Raw genomic sequence first — 23,013 nt, 5'->3', positions numbered from 1 at the left:
TCCTATCAAAGACGCTCACGCATGCCCGCTGGAAGTCCAAGCCCCTCGCACACAAAACCTCCTTTACCCCCTCCCTCCAAGTTTTCCTAGGCCGACCCCTACCCCGCCTTCCTTCCACTACAGACTTATACACTCTTGAAGTCATTCTGTTTCGCTCCATTCTCTCTACACGTCCAAACCACCTCAACAACCCTTCCTCAGCCCTCTGGACAACAGTTTTGGTAATCCCGCACCTCCTCCTAACTTCCAAACTATGAATTCTCTGCATTATATTCACACCACACATTGCCCTCAGACATGACATCTCCACTGCCTCCAGCCTTCTCCTCGCTGCAACATTCATCACCCATGCTTCACAACCATATAAGAGCGTTGGTAAAACTATACTCTCATACATTCCCCACTTTGCCTCCAAGGACAAAGTTCTTTGTCTCCACAGACTCCTAAGTGCACCGCTCACCCTTTTCCCCTCATCAATTCTATGATTCACCTCATCTTTCATAGACCCATCCGCTGACACGTCCACTCCCAAATATCTGAATACATTCACCTCCTCCATACTCTCTCTCTCCAATCTTGATTTTATGAATTTTTATTCACACCAAAAAATAGAAGATTTACTGTTATGCAGTGTTGTAATAATTGTATAAATAATATCAGCACATTCATGAATGTATATTAAACCCACCAGCTGATGCGTATTAGACTCATGACAACATTTGTTTACTCTTGAACATTGGCAAAAATTGAACATTTCTGCTACTCTGAGCTCAGTTTCTAGCCATTATCAGTACTAAAACCAATCAAAATCATCTCTATTTCTGTAATATATATATTCAATTCTATCAAATGAGACCAGAAAATCGCAAATACAATTGTAAAAAACATACTAAAAACACTGCAAATTTGCTGTTTTAACCCTTTGGGGGTTTCTGATGTACTAGTACGTCTTACGACCCAGGGTTTTTGACGTACTAGTACGCCTAAATTCTAGCGCCCTCAGATCTAGTGAGAGAAAGCTGGTAGGCCTACATATGAAAGAATGGGTCTGTGTGGTCAGTGTGCGCAGTATAAAAAAAAATCCTGCAGCACAGTGTGTAATGAGAAAAAAAAAAACTTTGACCGTGTTTTTGGATTAAAACAGCGACTTTGCACTGTATTTTCGTATGGTATTTATTGTTGCATTCTAGTTTTCCTGGTCTCATTTTATAGAATGGAAGACTTATAACAGAAATTGAGATGATTTTTGACTGGTTTTACAATGAAAAGTACCTTGAAATTGAGCTCAAAGTAGCAGAAATGCTCGATTTTTACCAAAGTTCAAAAGTAAACAAATCATGCCAAGCGTCCAATACACATCAACTGGTGAGTCCAATATTCTTTCACAAGTGCGTTGATATTATTTATACCATTTCTACACTAATGCAGTAGTCTGCATAACAGTAAATCTTATTTTTTTTTTGTAAGAATAAAAATTCAAAGTGGAAAGCCAAAGAAATATAAGAGGGGCCTGGGGATGTGACTAACGAACAGAGAACTAGTTATTTTAGTGCCAGGAATGTCTCGTGTTTATTCTGGACCCTATTCGGAAATTGGCATCTTTTGAAATTTGTGTGAAATTGGCAAAATTGCTAAATTCTGACCACTTTATTGGATAGTTGAAATTGGTAAATGGGTGGTTTCTTGTACTCATTCAATAGAAAAAATGGAGTTCTAGCGAAATAGTTATGATTTTTGTCGACTAGTATACTGGAATTGGCCGAAAATAGGGCTCAAAGTGGGCAAAATCGCCGATGCGTAAACATCGTCGAGACCGCTAACTTCACGAGAGCGTAATTCCGTAAGTTTTCCATCAAATTTCATACTTTTGGTGTCATTATGATCGGGAAAAGATTCTCTATCTTTTCGTAAGAATTTTTTTTTTTCTCTTTTTTTTTTTTTTTTTTTTTTTAAATTTGGCCGACCCTGAGAATAAGTCTCTGAGAGGACCTGTCAACCCCCAAAGGGTTAATCCAAAATTATGGTTGCAGTTTTTTTCTCTCATTATGCACTGCGTGCTACAGGATTTGTTTAATGTGGTTCACACTTACCACATAGATGTGCTCTCTCATATCTAGGCCCAAATTTACTGCTCACAGGTTATCTGAGTGAGCTGAGCTCATGGCGTAGATCTACGGTTTCAACCCTGGCTTCAAAGCCGTAGATCTATGGGACGGACCCTGAAAGGGTTAAAGGCTCTTCTTATTCAGCCTGCCATACTTCCCTGTAGTTATTTTAATACCACTGTATATTGCATTTTTTGAATGCAAATCTTTCCAACATGGATGCTCTTAGGTCTCTAATTTCCCCTTTTTTTGCCATTTAGTTTGATTACATTTTATATTCTGTTCCAATTTTTATTTTTTTATTTTTTTTCTATTTATTATCTCCTGCCAAGGATATTGCTCTGCTATTAGTTGTAACTTCTTGCATATCTTCATGAGCATCTGCTTTAAGATTCCCAGGGAAAGGAGCAAGAGTTTCCAGGTGAAGGGGGCAAGAGTTTCCAGGTGAAGGGGCAAGAGTTTTCAGGTGAAGGGGCAAGAGTTTTCAGGTGAAGGGGCAAGAGTTTTCAGGTGAAGGGGCAAGAGTTTCCAGGTGAAGGGCCAAAAAGGGCAGGCAAGAACCATGGGGTTGGGCATATGCCCTCCATCCTTACCATTTCCTCCTAGTGATGCCCATGCATGTCAAATGATAGAAACTTGAGTAGAATAATGTTCCTAGAGGAACATTGTTTTTATCAGTAGTGGCTTCAGACTTCACTTTCCTAATTATTACTTTTTGAGTATAATCTGTTTGTGAGTTGACGATTTATTTGTTTTCCTGTCCAGTTATTTCAGTGACACATCATAGTTTTTTCAAAAGAAACAGTTTTGGTTAACAGTTTCACAGGCCTTACACTAATAAATAAGTGACGTATAATTATATTGGCAGAAAGGTGGGCTAGTGCAAAGATGAGTAGTGGGGGGGTTGAAGAGGGTTGGATGAGTTTTAACCCTTTCAGGGTCCGTCCCATAGATCTACGGCTTTACGTTCAGGGTCCAAACCGTAGATCTACGCCATGAGCTCAGCTCACTCTGATAAACTGTGAGTGGTACATTTGGGCCTAGATATGAGAGAATACATCTATGTGGTATGTGTGCACCACATAAAACAGATCCTGCAGCACACTGTGTATAATGAGAGAAAAAAAATGAAATCATGATTTTTCGATTAAAACAGCAACTTTGCAGTGTTTTTTCGTATGTTTTTTATAGTTGTATTTGCGATTTCTTGGTCTCATTTGATAGAATGGAAGACATATTACAGAAATAGAGATGATTTTGATTGGTTTTAGCATTGGAAATGGCTTGAAACTGAGCTCAAAGTAGCGGAAATGTTAAATTTTTGCCGATATTCAAGAGTAAACAAACAACCTCACACATCTAATACACGTCAGCTGGTGGGTCTAATATACATTCACAAATATGGTGATGATATTTATACAATTATTACAGTATTGCATAAGAGTAAATCTTCTATTTTTTGGTGTGAATAAAAATTCATTATGTGAATAAAAAATCAAAATGGAATTTATTTGTAAAGCCTCAAAACATAACTAATGAACAGAGGAAATGTTAGTTTAGTGCCAGGAATGCCTACATTGTTCATTCTGGACCCTATTTTGAAATTGGAATATTTTGAACTTTGTGTTAAATTGGCCAAATTAACAATTTCCGATCACTTTATTTTGTAGTTGAAACAGTTGACTTGGCGATTTCTTGTGCTCAATCGATAGAATAGAAGTAATACTAGTGAAATAGCTAAGAATTTGGTTGATTGGAATAATGTAATTGGCCTAAAATGGGAGTCAAAGTCGGCAAAATCGCCGATTCGTAAATATCGCTGACACATCAAAATTCGCGAGAGCATAATTTCGTCAATTTTCCACCAAATTTCGTACTTTTTGTTTTATTACCTTCACAAAAAGATTCTCTACGATTTCATAAGAAAAAATAAATTTTTTTTTTTTTTTAAATTCTTGGACACTGGTGCGTGACTCCAGATTTGGGCCTTGGACCCTGAAAGGGTTAAAAATGCAGTATTAGAATGTGGGGCAGAAGTTTGTGGTTATAGGAGGGTGGGGGCAGGAGAAAAGAGGAGTGATTGGTGGAATGATGAAGTAAAGGGTGTGATAAAAGAGAAAAAGTTAGCTTACGAGAGGTTTTTACAAAGCAGAAGTGTTATAAGAAGAGCAGAGTATATGGAGAGTAAAAGAAAGGTGAAGAGAGTGGTGAGAGAGTGCAAAAGGAGAGCAGATGATAGAGTGGGAGAGGCACTGTCAAGAAATTTTAATTCAATTCAAGTTTATTCTCTGTAAGGGTTACAATGTGGGGGTTTACAGGTTTTGGGTATTGTGTGGTTTACATGTTATAAAATACTAATTACAGAGGGGGCCACTAGGGCACCTAGCCTGGCTAGGCATTTCGAGCAGACTTAGATTAATTCTTAACATTAAATCCTTACAGATTATGGTATTAAGGCTAAGTGACTACATCATAATTTGTGAGTTTAGCAATGTGAATGCTTTCGTTTTGGCACAATACAAAGTGTCTATATTGGAGTATCATAGGCAAACTTATGACTAGTTAGGATTTATTATTTTAAGATTAAGATTAGTATTTCTGGGTTTATAGTCAGTGGGTGAGTGAGTGTAATTGTGAACCACCAGGTGGTTATCATGTAGTTAGTTGTCGGGGTGGATCAGGGAGATAAGATGTTTTCTAACTGTAGTTTTGAAAATGATGAATGTGTCTGCAGTTCTAGAGTTTTCAGGTAGGGTGTTCCAGATTTTAGGCCCTTTGAAATACATTGAATTTTTGTAAAGGTTTAGTCGAACACGGGGAATGAAAATAAGAAAAAATAAGAAAAATTTTTGGAGTGAGTTAAACAAGTTAAGAAAGCCTAGGGAACGTATGGATTTGTCAGTCAAAAACAGAGTAGGGGAGTTAGTAGATGGGGAGAGGGAGGTATTAGGTAGATGGTGAGAATATTTTGAGGAACTTTTAAATGTTGAGGAAGAAAGGGAGGCGGTAATTTCATGCACTGGCCAGGGAGGTATACCATCTTTTAGGAGTGAAGAAGAGCAGAATGTAAGTGTGGGGGAGGTATGTGAGGCATTACATAGAATGAAAGGAGGTAAAGCAGCTGGAACTGATGGGATCATGACAGAAATGTTAAAAGCAGGGGGGATATAGTGTTGGAGTGGTTGGTACTTTTGTTTAATAAATGTATTCAATTCAATTCAAAGTTTATTCTCTATAAAGATTACAATGTTGAATTTACAGAATTTGGTTGTTGTGTGGTTTACATGTAGTTAAATAATGATCACAGAGTGTACCACTAGAACGCCTAGCATGGCTAGGCATTTCGGGCAGACTTAGTTTAATTCTTTATTTTAAAATATTGCAAATTATGAGGTAAGTTGGTATTATGGCTAAGTGACTAAATACTAGTTTGTGAGTTTAGCAATGTGAATGCTTTTGTTTTGGCACAGTACATAGTTTCAGTATAGGAGTATCATGGGATTCATTATTTTAAGATTGAGATTAATATTTCTGTTTATGGTCAAATGGGTGAGTGAGTGTAAGTGTGAACCACCAGGTGGTATTCGTGTAGTTAGTTGATGGGGTGTATCAGGGAGATAAGATGTTTTCTAATGGTAGTTTTGAAGGTGATGAATGTGTCTGCAGTTCTACAGTTCTCAGGTAGGGTGTTCCAGATTTTAGGGCCTTTGACATACATTGAATTTTTGTAAAGGTTTAGTCGGACACGGGGAATGTCGTAGAGATGTTTGTGTCTGATGTTATGCCTGGGGGTTCTGTCACAACTATCAAGAAAGCGTTTTAGGTCAAGGTTGATATTGGAGTTTAAGGTCCTGTAGATGTAGATTGCACAGTAGTAAGTGTGGATGTACTGAACAGGGAGTAAGTTTAGATCTATGAAGAGTGGGGGGGTGTGTTGCCAGGGATGGGATTTAGTGATTATTCTTACTGCAGCTTTTTGTTGGGTTATTATTGGCTTTAGGTGTGTTGCTGCAGTTGATCCCCAAGCACAAATAGCATAGATGAGGTATGGATATATAAGTGAATGGTACAGTGTGATAAGGGCAGTTTGCGGCACGTAGTATCGTATCTTGGAGAGGATCCCATCCGTTTTGGATACTTTTTTGGTTATGTGTTGGATATGGGTGCTGAAATTCAGGTTGTTGTCAAGGTATAGGCCTAGGAATTTGCCCTCATTATGTCTGGTAATTAGAGTGTTGTCGATCTTAATGTTAATTTGTGCATCTCCTGCTCTACTACCAAACATAATATAGTAGGTTTTGTCAGTGTTAAGCGTAAGTTTATTGGCTGTCATCCAAGTCGATATTTTGATCAGCTCCTCGTTAACAATGGTGTTGAGGGTGGCAAGATTAGGGTGAAAGAGAGGAAGGTACCTTGGGATTGGCGGAGAGCATGTATAGTCCCTTTATATAAAGGGAAGGGGGACAAAAGAGATTGTAAAAATTATAGAGGAATAAGTTTACTGAGTATATCAGGAAAAGTGTATGGTAGGGTTATTATTGAAAGAATTAGAGGTAAGACAGAATGTAGGATTGTGGATGAGCAAGGAGGTTTCAGAGTGGGTAGGGGATGTGTAGATGAAGTGTTTACATTGAAGCATATATGTGAACAGTATTTAGATAAAGGTAGGGAAGTTTTTATTGCATTTATGGATTTAGGAAAGGTATATGGTAGAGTGGATAGGGGAGCAATGTGGCAGATGTTACAAGTATATGGAATAGGTGGTAAGTTACTAAATGCTGTAAAGAGTTTTTATGAGGATAGTGAGGCTCAGGTTAGGGTGTGTAGAAGAGGGGGAGACTACTTCCCGATAAAAGTAGGTCTTAGACAGGGATGTGTAATGTCACCATGGTTGTTTAATATATTTATAGATGGGGTTGTAAAAAAAAGTAAAAGCTAGGGTGTTCAGGAAAGGGGTGGGATTAAATTATGGGGAATCATATACAAAATGGGAATTGATACTGTGCTTATGGGAGATTCTAAAGAAAAATTGCAAAGGTTAGTGGATGAGTTTGGGAGTGTGTGTAAAGGTAGAAAGTTGAAAGTGAACATAGAAAAGAGTAAGGTGATGAGGGGTATCAAATGATTTAGATAAAGAAAAATTGGATATCAAATTGGGGAGGAGGAGTATGGAAGAAGTGAATGTTTTCAAATACTTGGTTCTCTGAACCATTCATCTACATACTTGGGAGTTGACATGTCAGCGGATGGATTTATGAAGGATGAGGTTAATCATAGAATTGATGAGGGAAAAAAGGTGAGTGGTGCGTTGAGGTATATGTGGAGTCAAAAAACGTTATCTGTGGAGGCAAAGAAGGGAATGTATGAAAGTATAGTAGTACCAACACTCTTATATGGGTGTGAAGCTTGGGTTGTGAATGAAGCAGCGAGGAGGCGGTTGGAGGCAGTGGAGATATCCTGTCTAAGGGCAATGTGTGGTGTAAATATTATGCAGAAAATTTGGAGTGTGGAAATTAGGAGAAGGTGTTGAGTTAATAAAAGTATTAGTCAGAGGGCTGAAGAGGGGCTGTTGAGGTGGTTTGGTCATTTAGAGAGAACGGATCAAAGTAGAATGACATGGAGAGCATTTAAATCTGTAGGAGAAGGAAGGCGGGGTATGGGTTGTCCTTGAAAAGGTTGGAAGGAAGGGGTAAGGAAGGTTTTGTGGGCGAGGGGCTTGGACTTCCAGCAGGCGTGCATGAGCGTGTTTGATAGGAGTGAATGGAGACAAATGGTATTTGGGACCTGACGATCTGTTGGAGTGTGAGCAGGGTAATTTTTAGTGAAGAGATTCAGGGAAACCGGTTATTTTTATATAGCCGGACTTGAGTCCTGGAAATGGGAAGTACAATGCCTGCACTCTAAAGGAGGGGTTTGGGATATTAGCAGTTTGGAGGGATATGTTGTGTATCTTTATACGTATATGCTTCTAAACTGTTGTGTTCTGAGCACCTCTGCAAAAACAGTGATTATGTGTAAGTGAGGTGAAAGTGTTGAATGATGATGAAAGTATTTTCCTTTTGGGGATTTTCTTTCTTTTTGGGTCACCCTGCCTCGGTGGGAGATGGCTGACTTGTTGAAAAAAAAAAATTATATTAAGTTCTATGTAGATTATGCCTGTAATCTGGCCTCAGGCCAGATTATAGGCATAAAAAATAATCTTCAAAACTGCTGAAAGGCATATTGTGCTCTTTTGAGATTGAAATCTACATTAGCAAAGACTAAGTACTGTTCTGTACAGTACTTCATTATTTTTAATAAACATGTTTTTCTTGTACTTACAGCTAGCACTTTATGGCCAAGCCTCGTACTTCTGAGTAAGAAATTCCAGCTGAGAATCCTGAGAGAAGTGACTCCTTCAGAGCAGGCAGCAATGTGGGCCTTGAAACTCGATGAATCTGACCTGGAGGTTGTCCGAGAACTTGTTGTAAAACACACCCACTCGAATGAGGCGTCTCGTATGTTCTATGTGTATAACTTTTTGTTTTTATTCCAAATGAGGCATTTTGTGTGTAACATATTTCTTCTTTTTATTTTTAGCAGGCTGTATGAGAAAAGAGGTTACTAGCCCATTTTAGTTGATTTTTACAACATGCATGGCATACAGAGGAAAAATTCTTATTTCACTTCCTCATGGATATGAAAGGAAAATAATAAGACCTAGAACTATTAAGAAAAAAAACAATGAAAACTCAGATGAGTGTGTATACATAAATGTATACATGCATGTATAGTGTGACCTAACTGTAAATAGTGGCAAGATATACCTGTTATCTTCTGTGTTTATGAGACAGGTAAAAAAAGGCATCAGCACTCCTACCATCATGTAAAACAAATACAGTAGGGCCCCCACTTATACGGCAGGTTAGGTTCAAGGCTACCGCCGTAAAGCTGAAATCGCCATAAAGTGGAACACCCCTTTTTTTCCGCTTATAAATGCATATAAATACTAGATAACAAATTTACACTAACATATACGTATTAAGTTAGCGATAGAACTAGGCATTAAAAAACAATAAAAAAGTAAAATACACATAGAGTACACTCATTACTTACCTTAAAATATTTGTAGTCTTAATCTTTGGTGAGACAAGTAGTATTTATTGTAAGAAATCAAGTGTGGTATGTATGGTAGTCAGCTGGGCTACCATACCAGGCCTACTCATCCACACATAATATTCTATAACATTTAAGCATCCCAGAGTGATAAAATACACACACAGTTCACTCATTACTTACCTTAAAATATTTGTAGTCTTAATGTAAGGTCAGATGTGAGTAAACAAAATACAATGAATAAATGAGAGAGAGAGAAAGGGAGAGAGAGAATGAGAATGAGTACATGAGAGAGGACAGGCACAGAGTTATGTAAACAAACCAGGCGAATGCAAGTTGTGTAAACAAACCAGGTGTACACATCTGGTTTGAATACAAGTTACATTGTGTACAAGTTGTCTCTACATTGATACGGTAGAATAAATAAGAACACTCCCATTCTCGTGTAACACCATTTTTAGAAGAAATGACGCTCTGAGTGAAGGCAATGGAAATAAGTCACCGACATTTTTTGGGTTATGTAGGGACTTTACACATATGCTGTTATGTATGATAATCTGTGCAACTGTATTTGTGTATACCTGAATAAACTTACATACGAAAGGAATAATTTTCTACAGTTGCCCCCAGTAACACATTTTCTCTGATGTTGGACTAGAGAAAATGTTATTCTTGCTTTCACTCATAGAAGTCTAGCTACCACATCTCATATTTATGTTTATTTATTCTAGTGTAGAGTGTATTTATCATCTTTATATGTTATGTATCATGTTTATTATATAATTTTGAAAAAATACCATAGATGGAGTAATGAAAATATGTATATTAATGTAATATACGACATTTAATGAGACTCAGTGATTATTTTTTTTTTTTTTTTTTTTTTTTTTTTTAACAAGTCGGCCGTCTCCCACCAAGGCAGGGTGACCCAAAAAGAAAGAAAATCCCCAAAAAGAAAATACTTTCATCATCATTCAACACTTTCACCTCACTCGCACATAATCACTGTTTTTGCAGAGGTGCCCAGAATACAACAGTTTAGAAGCATATACATATAAAGATACACAACATATCCCTCCAAACTGCCAATATCCCAAACCCCTCCTTTATTGTGCAGGCATTGTACTTCCCGTTTCCAGGACTCAAGTCCAGCTATATAAAACTAACCGGTTTCCCCGAATCCCTTCACTAAATATTACCCTGCTCACACTCCAACAGATCGTCAGGTCCCAAATACCATTCGTTTCCATTCACTCCTATCGAACACGCTTACACACGCTTGCTAGAAGTCCAAGCCCCTCACCCTCAAAACCTCCTTTACCCCTTCCTTCCATCCTTTTCGAGGACGACCCCTACCCCACCTTCCTCCCCCTACAGATTTATACACTCTCCGTGTTATTCTACTTTGATTCATTCTCTCTAAATGACCAAACCACCTCAACCCCTCTTCAGCCCTCTGACTAATACTTTTATTAACTCCACACCTTCTCCTAATTTCCACACACTGAATTTTCTACATAATATTTACACCACACATTGCCCTTAGACAGGACATCTTCACTGCCTCCAGCCACCTCCTCGCTGCAGCATTTACTACCCAAGCTTCACACCCATGTAAGAGTGTTGGTACTACTATACCTTCATACATTCCTTTCTTTGCCTCCATAGATAACGTTTTTTGTCTCCACATATACCTCAACGCACCACTCGCCTTTTTTCTCTCATCAATTCTATGATTAATCCTTAAATGGTCCAAACGTATATATACGTTCACTTGCGCAGCTCCCCGAATATTTTGAAAAAAAAAAAATATAGAAAAAAAGAGCACATTTTTAAGTGCTTCCTAATAAAAAAAAATTAGGATCAGTATTTACAGAGATATGAGGCAGAGAAGTTGGCACTGGATGCTCATGTGACGGCAACATGGAGTCTTGCCACTTGCAGAAGTGTTGCCAATGTACCTTTTTTTCTATTTTTCATATAATTTTATATAATTTTTATGTTTTGTTAATTACAATTTATAGTAGTTCTTGTCATTTCATAACCAATGTTTGTTCCCACACTAGTATTAGATACTGAAATTGTACTTAAATTGTCACAAACACACTGACAGGTGGACATTTACACCTACCTTAGCCCTTACTATTGTCTTGGAATATATACAGAGTACAGTGGACCCCCGACTTACGATATCAATTCGTTCCAGAAGGCTGTTCGGGAGCCGTTACCGAACGAATTTGCTCCCATAAGAAATATTGTAAATTAGATTTGTCCATTTCAGACTCCCAAAAATGCACTTACAAAAGCACTTACAAAAATACACTTACATAATTGTTCGAGTTGGGAGCTGATTGTAAGTCGGGGGTCCACTGTATTTATTGGTCCCAGCAATGTTTTAGATATGTGGAAGTATATAATAATAATGAGGAGGAGGAGGAGAAGGAGAAGGTAGGAGGAGGGGAAGAATAATACGTAATAATAGTAATATGTAATAATAAGTTCCCTTGAAGCATGAAAAACAAAGTCCACCCCTGACAGTGACATGATAAGTTGAGATAACTGATAAACGCTGATGTTTGATGAGCATACACGATGGTGGGGGAGGGTGCAGCTGATAAGAAAAGATAAGAGGTGACATTTGATGAGCATCGCCCTCCCTTTGTTTTCGTTGGTACACAAACATTTCTGTCTATTTGTCTGTCTGTCAAGCTCCCTGTCTATCTGTCTATCCGTCTAGCTCTCTGTCTCAGAGAGAGCCACAAGACTGCGTCTTCATCACGTTTTACTTGCATCTTCAAGCAGAGTATAGCACTTTGTCTGGATTTTTTGGGTTATCCTAGGTAATATATACTATGTATACTTGTATTTATGTGTACCTGTGAGACAGAGATAGATGAAGACAGATAGACAAAGGCAGAGACAGATAGACAAAGGCAGAGACAGATAGACAAAGGCAGAGACAGATAGACAAAGGCAGAGACAGACAGATAGACAGACAGAGATCGAGAGATCCTAAACTTGGGGTTAACATCACTTTCCTCTTAACCCTTTCAGGGTCCAAAGGCTAAATTTCAAAGTGCGCACCAGGGTCCAGGAATTTAAAAAAAAAAATTTTGTTATTTTTTCTTATGAAATGGTAGAGAATCTTTTTCTGAAGGTAATAAAACAAAAAGTATGAAATTACAAATTTACGAATCAGCGATTTTGCCGATTTTGACTCCCATTTTAGGCCAATTACATTATTCCAATCAACCAAATTCTTAGCTATTTCACTAGTATTACTTCTATTCTATTGACTGAGCGCAAGAAATTGCCAAGTCAACTGTTTCAACTACAAAATAAAGTGATTGGAAATTGGTAATTTGGCCAGTTTAACACAAAGTTCAAAATATTCCAATTTCAAAATAGGGTCCAGAATAAACAATGTAGGTATTCCTGGCACTAAACTAACATTTCCTCTGTTCATTAGTTATGTTTTGAGGCTTTACAAATGAATTCCATTTTTATTTTTTATTCACATAATGAATTTTTATTCAAACGAAAAAATAGAAGATTTACTGCTATGCAATATTGTAATACAGTGGACCCCAGTATACGATATTAACCCTTTGACTGTTTCAGGCCCCTTTCTGAAACTGTCATTCTATGTCGCTCAATTTTTGAAAAAAAAAATTATTTTTTATTATGAAATGATAGAGAATCTTTTCCCGATGGTAATGCCACCAAAAGTTCGAAATTTGGTCGAAAACTCATGGAATTATGCTCCCGCGAAGTTAGCGGTCTCGGCGACATATGCGTATCGGCGATTTCGCCGACTTTGAGCCCTATTTTCAGCCAATTCCATTGTTCCAGTTGACCAAACTCATAGCTATTTCTTTAGAACTCCATTTTATCTATCAGCTGAGTACAAGAAACCTCCCATTTACTAATTTGGACTACCCAATATGGTGGTCAGAAATTGGCAATTTGGCCAATTTCACGCAAACTAAAAAAGATGCCAATTTCAAAATATGTTATTTAGGCACTAAAATAACATATGCTCTGTTCATTAGTCACATCTCTAGGCCCCTCTTATATTATTATTGCTTTCTATTTTGATTTTTTATTCATACAAAAAAATACAAAATTTACTGTTATGCAGACTACTGCATTATTGCAAAAATGGTATAAATAATATCAGTGCACTAGTGAAAGAATATTAGACTCCCCAGTTGACGTGTATTGGACGTGTGGTGTGATTTATTTACTCCTGAACATTGGTAAAAATCGAACATTTCCACTACTTTGAGCTCAGTTTCAAGGTCGTTTTCATCGTCATAGTAATGAAAATCATCTCTATTTCTGTAATATGTTTTCCATTTTATCACCTAAGACCATGAAAACGTGAATACAACGATAAATACTATATGAAAATACACCTCAAAGTCGGCGTTTTATTCCAAAAAAGCGATCAGTTTTTTTTTTCTCATTATGCAATGTGTGGTGCAGGATTTTTTTTATGTGGTGCACACTGACCACACAGACCCATTCTCTCACATGTGGGCCTACCAGCTTTCTCCCGCTTGATTTGAAGCCGCTAGAATTATTGAGTATATATACGTCAGAAACATTGGCTCGTAAGACGTATTTATACGTCGAAAACAGTCAAAGGGTTAATCCTTTCCTGAGAGCTCATCGTATGCTAAAATTATCGGAAGGCGAATTAATTTTCCCCATAAGAAATAATGGAAATCAAATTAATCCGTGCAAGACACCCAAAAGCACTATGGAAAAAAAAGTTTTACCACATGAAATATTAAGTTTAATGCACACAAACTGAAGAAGACATGCACAATTAGTAGTACTCTACTAAGAATAGAATACATGACACTTACCTTTAACCCTTTCAGGGTCCAAGGCCCAAATCTGGAGTCACGCACCAGTGTCCAAGAATTTTCAAAAATAAAATTTGTTATTTTTTCTTATGAAATCGTAGAGAATCTTTTTGTGAAGGTAATAAAACAAAAAGTACGAAATTTGGTGGAAAATTGACGAAATTATGCTCTCGCGAATTTTGATGTGTCAGCGATATTTACGAATCGGCGATTTTGCCGACTTTGACTCCCATTTTACGCCAATTACATTATTCCAATCAACCAAATTCTTAGCTATTTCACTAGTATTACTTCTATTCTATCGATTGAGCACAAGAAATCGCCAAGTCAACTGTTTCAACTACAAAATAAAGTGATCGGAAATTGTTAATTTGGCCAATTTAACACAAAGTTCAAAATATTCCAATTTCAAAATAGGATCCAGAATAAACAATGTAGGCATTCCTGGCACTAAACTAACATTTCCTCTGTTCATTAGTTATGTTTTGAGGCTTTACAAATAAATTCCATTTTGATTTTTTATTCACATAATGAGTTTTTATTCACACCAAAAAATAGAAGATTTACTGTTATGCAATACTGTAATAATTGTATAAATATCATCACCATATTTGTGAATGTATATTAGACCCACCAGCTGACGTGTATTAGACGTGTGAGGTCGTTTGTTTACTTTTGAATATCGGCAAAAATTTAACATTTCCGCTACTTTGAGCTCAGTTTCAAGCCATTTCCAGTGCTAAAACCAATGAAAATCATCTCTATTTCTGTAATATGTCTTCCATTCTATCAAATGAGACCAAGAAATCGCAAATACAACTATAAAAAACATACGAAAAAACACTGCAAAGTTGCTGTTTTAATCGAAAAATCATGATTTCAGTTTTTTTCTCTCATTATACACAGTGTGCTGCAGGATCTGTTTTATGTGGTGCACACATACCACATAGATGTATTCTCTCATATCTAGGCCCAAATGTACCACTCACAGTTTATCAGAGTGAGCTGAGCTCATGGCATAGATCTACGGTTTGGACACTCACCGTAAAGCCGTAGATCTACGGGACGGACCCTGAAAGGGTTAATGAAGATCTGGTGATGATTGATGGGATGGGAGGAGGAGAGAGTGTCGAACTTATTGTTTAGAAGGGGAATCCCCTTCCATTAGGACTTGAGGTAGCAAGTTCTTTTCCGGGGTTACTTCCCTTCTTCTTTTAATGCCACTAGGACCAGCTTAACCCTTTCAGGGTCCAAGGCCAAAATCTGAAGTGGTGCTCCAGTGTCCAAGAAATTTTGAAAAAAAAAAAATTATTTTTTCTTAAAGAATTAAAGAGCATACTTTTGTGAAGGTAATAAGACAAAAAAAAGAAAAATCTGATCAGTACTTACCGAGATACAGTGCCAAGAAGTTTGTCAAAAATGATGTGGTGGCGGCAACATCGACGAATTCCACATACGCGCATTACATTATTTTGTGGTTTTAGTTGTTTTTTCTTTTCTTTTCCAATTTTTTCTATTCCTACTAACATTTGGGGCCTGAGAGACCAATACTGTATTTTTTTTTTTTTTTTTTTTTTTTTTTCAACAAGTCGGCCGTCTCCCACCGAGGCAGGGTGACCCAAAAAAGAAAGAAAATCCCCAAAAAGAAAATACTTTCATCATCATTCAACACTTTCACCACACTCGCACATTATCACTGTTTTTGCAGAGGTGCTCAGAATACAACAGTCTAGAAGCATAAACATATAAAGATACACAACATATCCCTCCAAACTGCCAATATCCCAAACCCCTCCTTTAAAGTGCAGGCATTGTACTTCCCATTTCCAGGACTCAAGTCCGACTATATGAAAATAACCGGTTTCCCTGAATCCCTTCACTAAATATTACCCTGCTCACACTCCAACAGATCGTCAGGTCCCAAGTACCATTCGTCTCCATTCACTCCTATCTAACACGCTCACGCACGCTTGCTGGAAGTCCAAGCCCCTTACCCACAAAACCTCCTTTACCCCCTCTCTCCAACCCTTTCGAGGACGACCCCTACCCCGCCTTCCTTCCCCTATAGATTTATATGCTTTCCATGTCATTCTACTGTGATCCATTCTCTCTAAATGACCAAACCACCTCAACAACCCCTCTTCTGCCCTCTGACTAATACTTTTATTAACTCCACACCTTCTCCTAATTTCCACACTCCGAATTTTCTGCATAATATTTACACCACACATTGCCCTTAAACAGGACATCTCCGCTGCCTCCAACCGTCTCCTCGCTGCTGCATTTACCACCCAAGCTTCACACCCATATAAGAGTGTTGGTACTACTATACTTTCATACATTCCCTTCTTTGCCTCCATAGATAACGTTTTTTGACTCCACATATACCTCAACGCACCACTCACCTTTTTTCCCTCATCAATTCTATGATTAACCTCATCCTTCATAAATCCATCCGCCGACACGTCAACTCCCAAGTATCTGAAAACATTCACTTCTTCCATACTCCTCCTCCCCAATTTGATATCCAATTTTTCTTTATCTAAATCATTTGACACCCTCATCACCTTACTCTTTTCTATGTTCACTTTCAACTTTCTACCTTTACACACATTCCCAAACTCATCCACTAACCTTTGCAATTTTTCTTTAGAATCTCCCATAAGCACAGTATCATCAGCAAAAAGTAACTGTGTCAATTCCCATTTTGAATTTGATTCCCCATAATTTAATCCCACCCCTCTCCCAAACACCCTAGCATTTACTTCCTTTACAACCCCATCTATAAATATATTAAACAACCATGGTGACATTACACATCCCTGTCTAAGACCTACTTTTACCGGGAAGTAGTCTCCCTCTCTTCTACACACCCTAACCTGAGCCTCACTATCCTCATAAAAACTCTTTACAGCATTTAATAACTTACCACCTATTCCATATACTTGCAACATCTGCCACATTGCTCCTCTATCCACTCTATCATATGCCTTTTCTAAATCCATAAATGCAATAAAAACTTCCCTATCTTTATCTAAATACTGTTCACATATATGCTTCAATGTAAACACCTGATCTACACATCCCCTACCCACTCTAAAACCTCCTTGCTCATCCGCAATCCTACATTCTGTCTTACCTCTAATTCTTTCAATTATAACCCTACCGTACACTTTTCCTGGTATACTCAGTAAGCTTATTCCTCTATAATTTTTACAGTCTCTTTTGTCCCCTTTCCCTTTATATAAAGGGACTATACATGCTCTCTGCCAATCCCTAGGTACCTTCCCCTCTTTCATACATTTATTAAACAAAAGTACCAACCACTCCAACACTATATCCCCCCCTGCTTTTAACATTTCTGTCATGATCCCATCAGTTCCAGCTGCTTTACCCCCTTTCATTTTACTGTATATAATGTATATATATAAACTCACTGTATTGAACACAATAACCGCACTAAAGTTATTATCATATTATTGTTTACCACTGTTGTTTATTACAATAAACATGCACAAATATTGTATAATACTAATGTTCTATCATATATTTACATCACTGGACATGGTTTTAAAACTGCTGGAGCTTGTGGAACTCCTTGAAACAAGGCACCATGCACAGAGGCACCTTACATTCCTCACACATAAACCGAGTGTCTTTGCGTCTTTGTTGCCGTCGTTTTGTTTGTGCACAGACAATGCATCTCTTCCGAGCAAATTTCTTCTGAGTTGAAGGAAGCTGTATTATGAAATGATCACCTTCTCTCCTCAAACGCTTGGGTATATCCTGAGGAATTCGAGGACCATGTTGTATAGCAGGTGTTGTTACCTGGTACTTCATTATGAGTTGTCTGACAATAGACAAACAAAATTCACCATACGGTGGTCTGTTGCCAGTCTTTATTTGGTACATATTATATGCATTGAGCATTGAAATGTCCATGAGATGGAAGAAAAGTTTCATGTACCACTTGTAACTCTTACGAACACAGTCAACAAAACCAATCTGCACGTCACATTTGTCAACCAAGCGCATGTTTTGTGTATAATCAATCACTGACACTGGTTTTCGAATACGTTCATTAGTCACTCGATCAACTTTGCCACTGTCTTGCATTTCATTACGGTGAATGGTTGTCAACATTGTGACATCTCGTTTGTCATGCCACCGTAATGCCATGATGTCATTGGCAGTAAACACCTGCACGTCATCACCACGAGCACCTGCGTTGAGCCTGGGCATATGTTTACGATTAGAACGCACTGTGCCACACACATCTGTCTTGTTCACTCGCATGAAATCACTGAGTAATGGGCTTGTGTACCAGTTATCGGTATATAATGTATGCCCCTTACCAAGATAAGGTGCCATCATGTTTCTCACTACATCACCTGAGATACCCAATAACATCTTGGTATCTTTCAATGTTTTACTACCCGTGTATACAACAATATCCAACACCAGGCCACTGTCACAATCACAGAGTACAAACAGTTTTATACCAAAGCGTTTCCTCTTGCTCGGTATATACTGCTTGAATGACAGTCTACCTTTGAACAAAATCAAAGACTCGTCAATTACAAGATTCTTGAATGGATAAAAGTATATCCTGAACTTTTGTTTGAGATACATGAAAACATTTCTAATCTTGTATAACCTGTCACTTCTGTCAGGCCTGGTTTTGTCAGAGAAGTGCAACATACGTAAGAGTAAGATAAACCTATTCACTGGTATGATTTCACTGAAGACCGGGGTAGAAATTAGCCGATCTGTGGACCAGTATGCTTTTATATTATGCTTATAGACGTGAGGCATAAGCATTATTGTTGCAAAAAGCAAATACATTTCTGCAACAGTCATCTCTTTCCACCTGTGTAGTCTTGACTGTGGTGATAAGATCGTATTTGCCATGGTGTACTCAAAATACTTATTACTTTCCCTGACAATAATTTCCATCAATGGCTGGTCAAAGAATAATTCAAAGAATTCCAGTTCATTGGCCGTGGTTCCAAGGGGACAAGTTGGTAGAATTCCACTTTGAGAATCATTAAAGTGGTGAGGCTTGGGAACAAAATTGGGATTTTGCTGCCAATCCCACATACGGTTTGCTGGTGGATACTGGACATCATAGGCTGGTTGTGCGGGTGGTTGTGGTTGTGGTGGGCTGGTGGCTGGTGCTCTGCTTTGTCCTTGAACTGACGAGTCAGCAGCGTGGGTCCCAGCGTGGCCTGGTGAGTGCCACTACCATCACCACTAACACCATCCACTGATGCCTGTGGTCTATCCATGCCAAGTGTAGCCACATCATCCTCACTATCACTACCTAAAACTGGTGTTGGGCCATGGGATGTACTCCGTCCCCTGGGCACAGCATAGGGTACACTACCCGAGCGCATGCGGCAGCGAACATACCGACGCTTCACTGGTGAATATGATTCCTCACTATCACTACTTGATTGATCGTCGAGCACAATAAAATCACAGTCCACGTCACTATCATCATCATTACTGAAGTCAGAGGCCTGGCCACGCGAAAATATTAGTTTTCTCTTGCGATGAGGAACAACCGACCGTGAGTCACGAGTGCCCATACCAGAGGTAGAAGGTTGAGGATCGTCAGGGTTTTCTGCACTATTATCGATATCCTGGTCATTCTTTTCGGTCACTAACTGATCAAAGCCATAGAATTCGTCTTCATTTCCACTTCCATCAGTGTCAGAACTATCAGATAGGAAGAGGAGAGTCCCAATTTTCCGGGGAGTGAGAGCTGACTTGCGACGAGGCATGGCGAACAAGGGTAACTGAGCCGGCGTTTCCGCAATGCTATGCGGGCGCCTAGATTTTTTGTTTATGGCGCACACCCACCACGCAGACCCGTTCTCTCACATGTAGGCCTATGAGCATTTTCGCACTAAATTTGACGGCGCTAGAATTTTGGCATAGATCTACGGTTTGGACACTCAACGTAAAGCCGTCGATCTACGGGACAGACCCTGAAAGGGTTAAGAGTCACTGGACCTCTGTCGCACAACTAATCTGTCCATAGAGCTCTGTACCTCCTGTTCCTTTATGATTTGTCTGAAATGGGCCACAACATTGTCATTGTAATAGTCACCAGCATGGCTTGCAATAGCTGTGTTAGGGTGATTTTCATCCATAAAGGTTTGCAGTTCAACCCACTTTGCACACATTTCCTTAATTTTTGAAGTAGGCACAATGGATTCCACAACTGGCATAGGCTTCTCAGGGTTAGCCCGAAACCCTTCAAAATCTTTCTTAATTTCCATACTAATTCTCACCCTTTTTACCACAGGGTTGGCATTAGCAGCTTTCTTGGGGCCCATGGTGGCTTATTTTGCAGAAAGAAGCACCAAAAACACTGTGATAATATGGAATGTACCGAATGTATGCTTAGATGCGAGCACACTGGCTGGCTTGTAAACAATGGCACTCCTGTGGACGTGTCCCAGACGAATCGCGTGTGGCGGGTTTTTTAACAAGTGGCGAGGCAAAATTTTGGCGTTAAAATGTATTGAATACTGAATTTAACGTATACCAATGCCATCGAATACCGGGGGTCCACTGTAATTGTATAAATATCATCACCACATTTGTGAATGTATATTAGACCCACCAGCTGGCTTGTATTAGACGTGTGAGGTTTGTTTACTCTTGAAATTCGGCAAAAATTTAACATTTCTGCTAATTTGAGCTCAGTTTCAAGCCATTTCCAGCGCTAAAACCAATCAAAATCATCTCTATTTCTGTAATATGTCTTCCATTCTATCAAATGAGACCAAGAAATTGCAAATACAACTATAAAAAACACAAAAAACACTGAAAAGTCGCTGTTTTATTCGAAAATCACGGTCTCAGTTTTTTTTCTCTCATTATACACTGTGTGCTGCAGGATTTGTTTTATGTGGTGCACACATACCACATAGATGTATTCTCTCATATCTAGGCCCAAATTTACCACTCAGCTTATCAGAGTGAGCTGAGCTCATGGCGTAGTTCTACGGTTTGGACCCTGAACGTAAAGCCGTGAGTTATGTAAACAGAACGTGAGTTATGTAAACAAGCAAAGTGTACATGTCTGGTTTGTGTACAAGTTACATTGTGTACAAGTTGTCTCTATGTTGATCGATAGAATAAATAAAGAGGAACACTCCCATTCTCATGTAACACCATTTTTTAGAAGAAATGACGCTTTGAGTGAAGGCATACGAAAGGAATAATTTTCTACAGTTACCCCCAGTAACGTATTTTCTCGTGTGTTGGGCTACAGAAAACGTTATTCTTGCCGTCACTGGTACAAGTTGTCTGGCTCCCACATCTCATATTTGTTTATTTATTCTACTGTGGGGTGTATTTATCATCTTTATATACTATTATGTATTGTGTTTATTATACAATTTTGAAAAAAATATCATAGCTGGTTTAATAAAAATGTGTATATTAACGTAATATACGACATTTAATAAGACCCTGTGATGATGATTATTATTATTATTATTATTATTACTAATATGGCATCACTTGTATAAGTCATCTTGTTCCCACATCTCATATTTATGTTTATTTATTCAACTATGGGGTGTATTTATCATCTTTATATGTTATGTATAATGTTTATTATATAATTTTGAAAAAAATATACATGGATTAATGAAAAATACGTATATTAACGTAATATACGACATTTAATGAGACTAAATGATTATTATTGAGTATTACAGTGGAACCTCAAAAATCGAACTGCTCCCAACACAACCAATTATGTAAGTGTATTTTTGTAAGTGCTTTTATAAGTGTATTTTTGAGGGTCTGAAATAGACTAATCTAATTTACATTATTCCTGATGGGAATAAATTCATTCGGTAAAGGCACTCGAAGAGCCTTCTGGACTGAAGAAAGTTCAATATTTGAGGTTCCACTGTATTATCATTACTAATATGGCATCTCGAGACATAAGATACTCTTACTGATTTTAATGTGTACCTGCATGCCAGCACAGTGTGTAAGTTTATTTAGGTACAGGTATACATAAGTATACTAATTATCAGAGTACTGTACATGTATATATAAAATATGAAATAACTTTTAAAAACACTTGAAATTTTGGAGTTTCTAGACAAAGTGGAGAGACGTGGTGCTTACGGAGCTCATGGAGAATGTAAACAAATAGCGTGGGGTGCGGTGACTGTATTAGAAAGTCAGGTGGGGAAGCCGTATAGAGAGTTTAGGTTATAATTTGAAATTACCGTATTAGCGGAATGCCATGAAGCGAAACGCTGTAGAGTGGGGCCCTACTGTATAATTATCAGAGTATATATAAAATATGAAATAACTTTTAAAAACATTTGAAATTTTGGAGTTTCCAGACACAATGGAGGGACGTGGTGCTTATGGATCTCACAGAGAATGTAAACAAGCCGGGTGGGGCATAGTGACCGTATTAGAAAGTTAGGTGGGGGAGCCGTATAGAGAGTTTTGGTCATAATTTGAAGTGACCGTATTAGCGAAACGCTGTAAAGCGGGGCCCTACTGTACAGGTTTCTTATTCATTTGGCAGGACAGTAGTACTTGCCTGGGTGGTTGCTGTCTACCAACCTACTTATACTATGAAAATGAAAGTGTTGAATGATGATGATGGTGTTTCTTTTTTGTGTTACCCTGCCTTGGTGGAAGATGGCCGATGTTTAAAAAAAAAAAAATTATACTTTCTCAGTTTTTCTTGTAGAAGTCATAAACTTGTACAGTTGGTAAATAGATTCTTAATAATGTACTTCAAGAAATTAACTTTGTGGCACCAACAGGATAAGAATTAGAAGCACCATATTTAAAGGAATTACCAGCCACATTGTAGTGTTAAGGGCACTCATACATAGTGTACAGTACATTCAAACCCCAGAATTTGTGTGCTTTGTAATCTGTGT

General features: G+C 38.1%; 1 protein-coding gene across 5 annotated transcripts in view; it reads left to right on the top strand.

Annotated features, from left to right (window-relative positions):
• The window catches only part of LOC128698717 (uncharacterized), a 300,712-nt gene that overhangs the window by 195,267 nt on the left and 82,432 nt on the right, over positions 1 to 23,013 (top strand). For all 5 annotated transcript variants that reach the window (XM_070097720.1, XM_070097721.1, XM_070097719.1 and 2 more), the window contains exon 16: positions 8,429 to 8,602. In XM_070097720.1, coding sequence (XP_069953821.1) covers positions 8,429 to 8,602 — 174 coding nt within the window. The remainder of the gene's footprint in view (positions 1 to 8,428; positions 8,603 to 23,013) is intronic.

The sequence above is a fragment of the Cherax quadricarinatus genome, chromosome 59 (genome assembly GCF_038502225.1).
Source record: "Cherax quadricarinatus isolate ZL_2023a chromosome 59, ASM3850222v1, whole genome shotgun sequence".
Classification (NCBI taxonomy): Eukaryota; Metazoa; Arthropoda; class Malacostraca; order Decapoda; family Parastacidae; genus Cherax; species Cherax quadricarinatus.
Note: the sequence above shows the minus strand (reverse complement) of the source record. Positions and strands in the feature narration are given on the sequence as shown.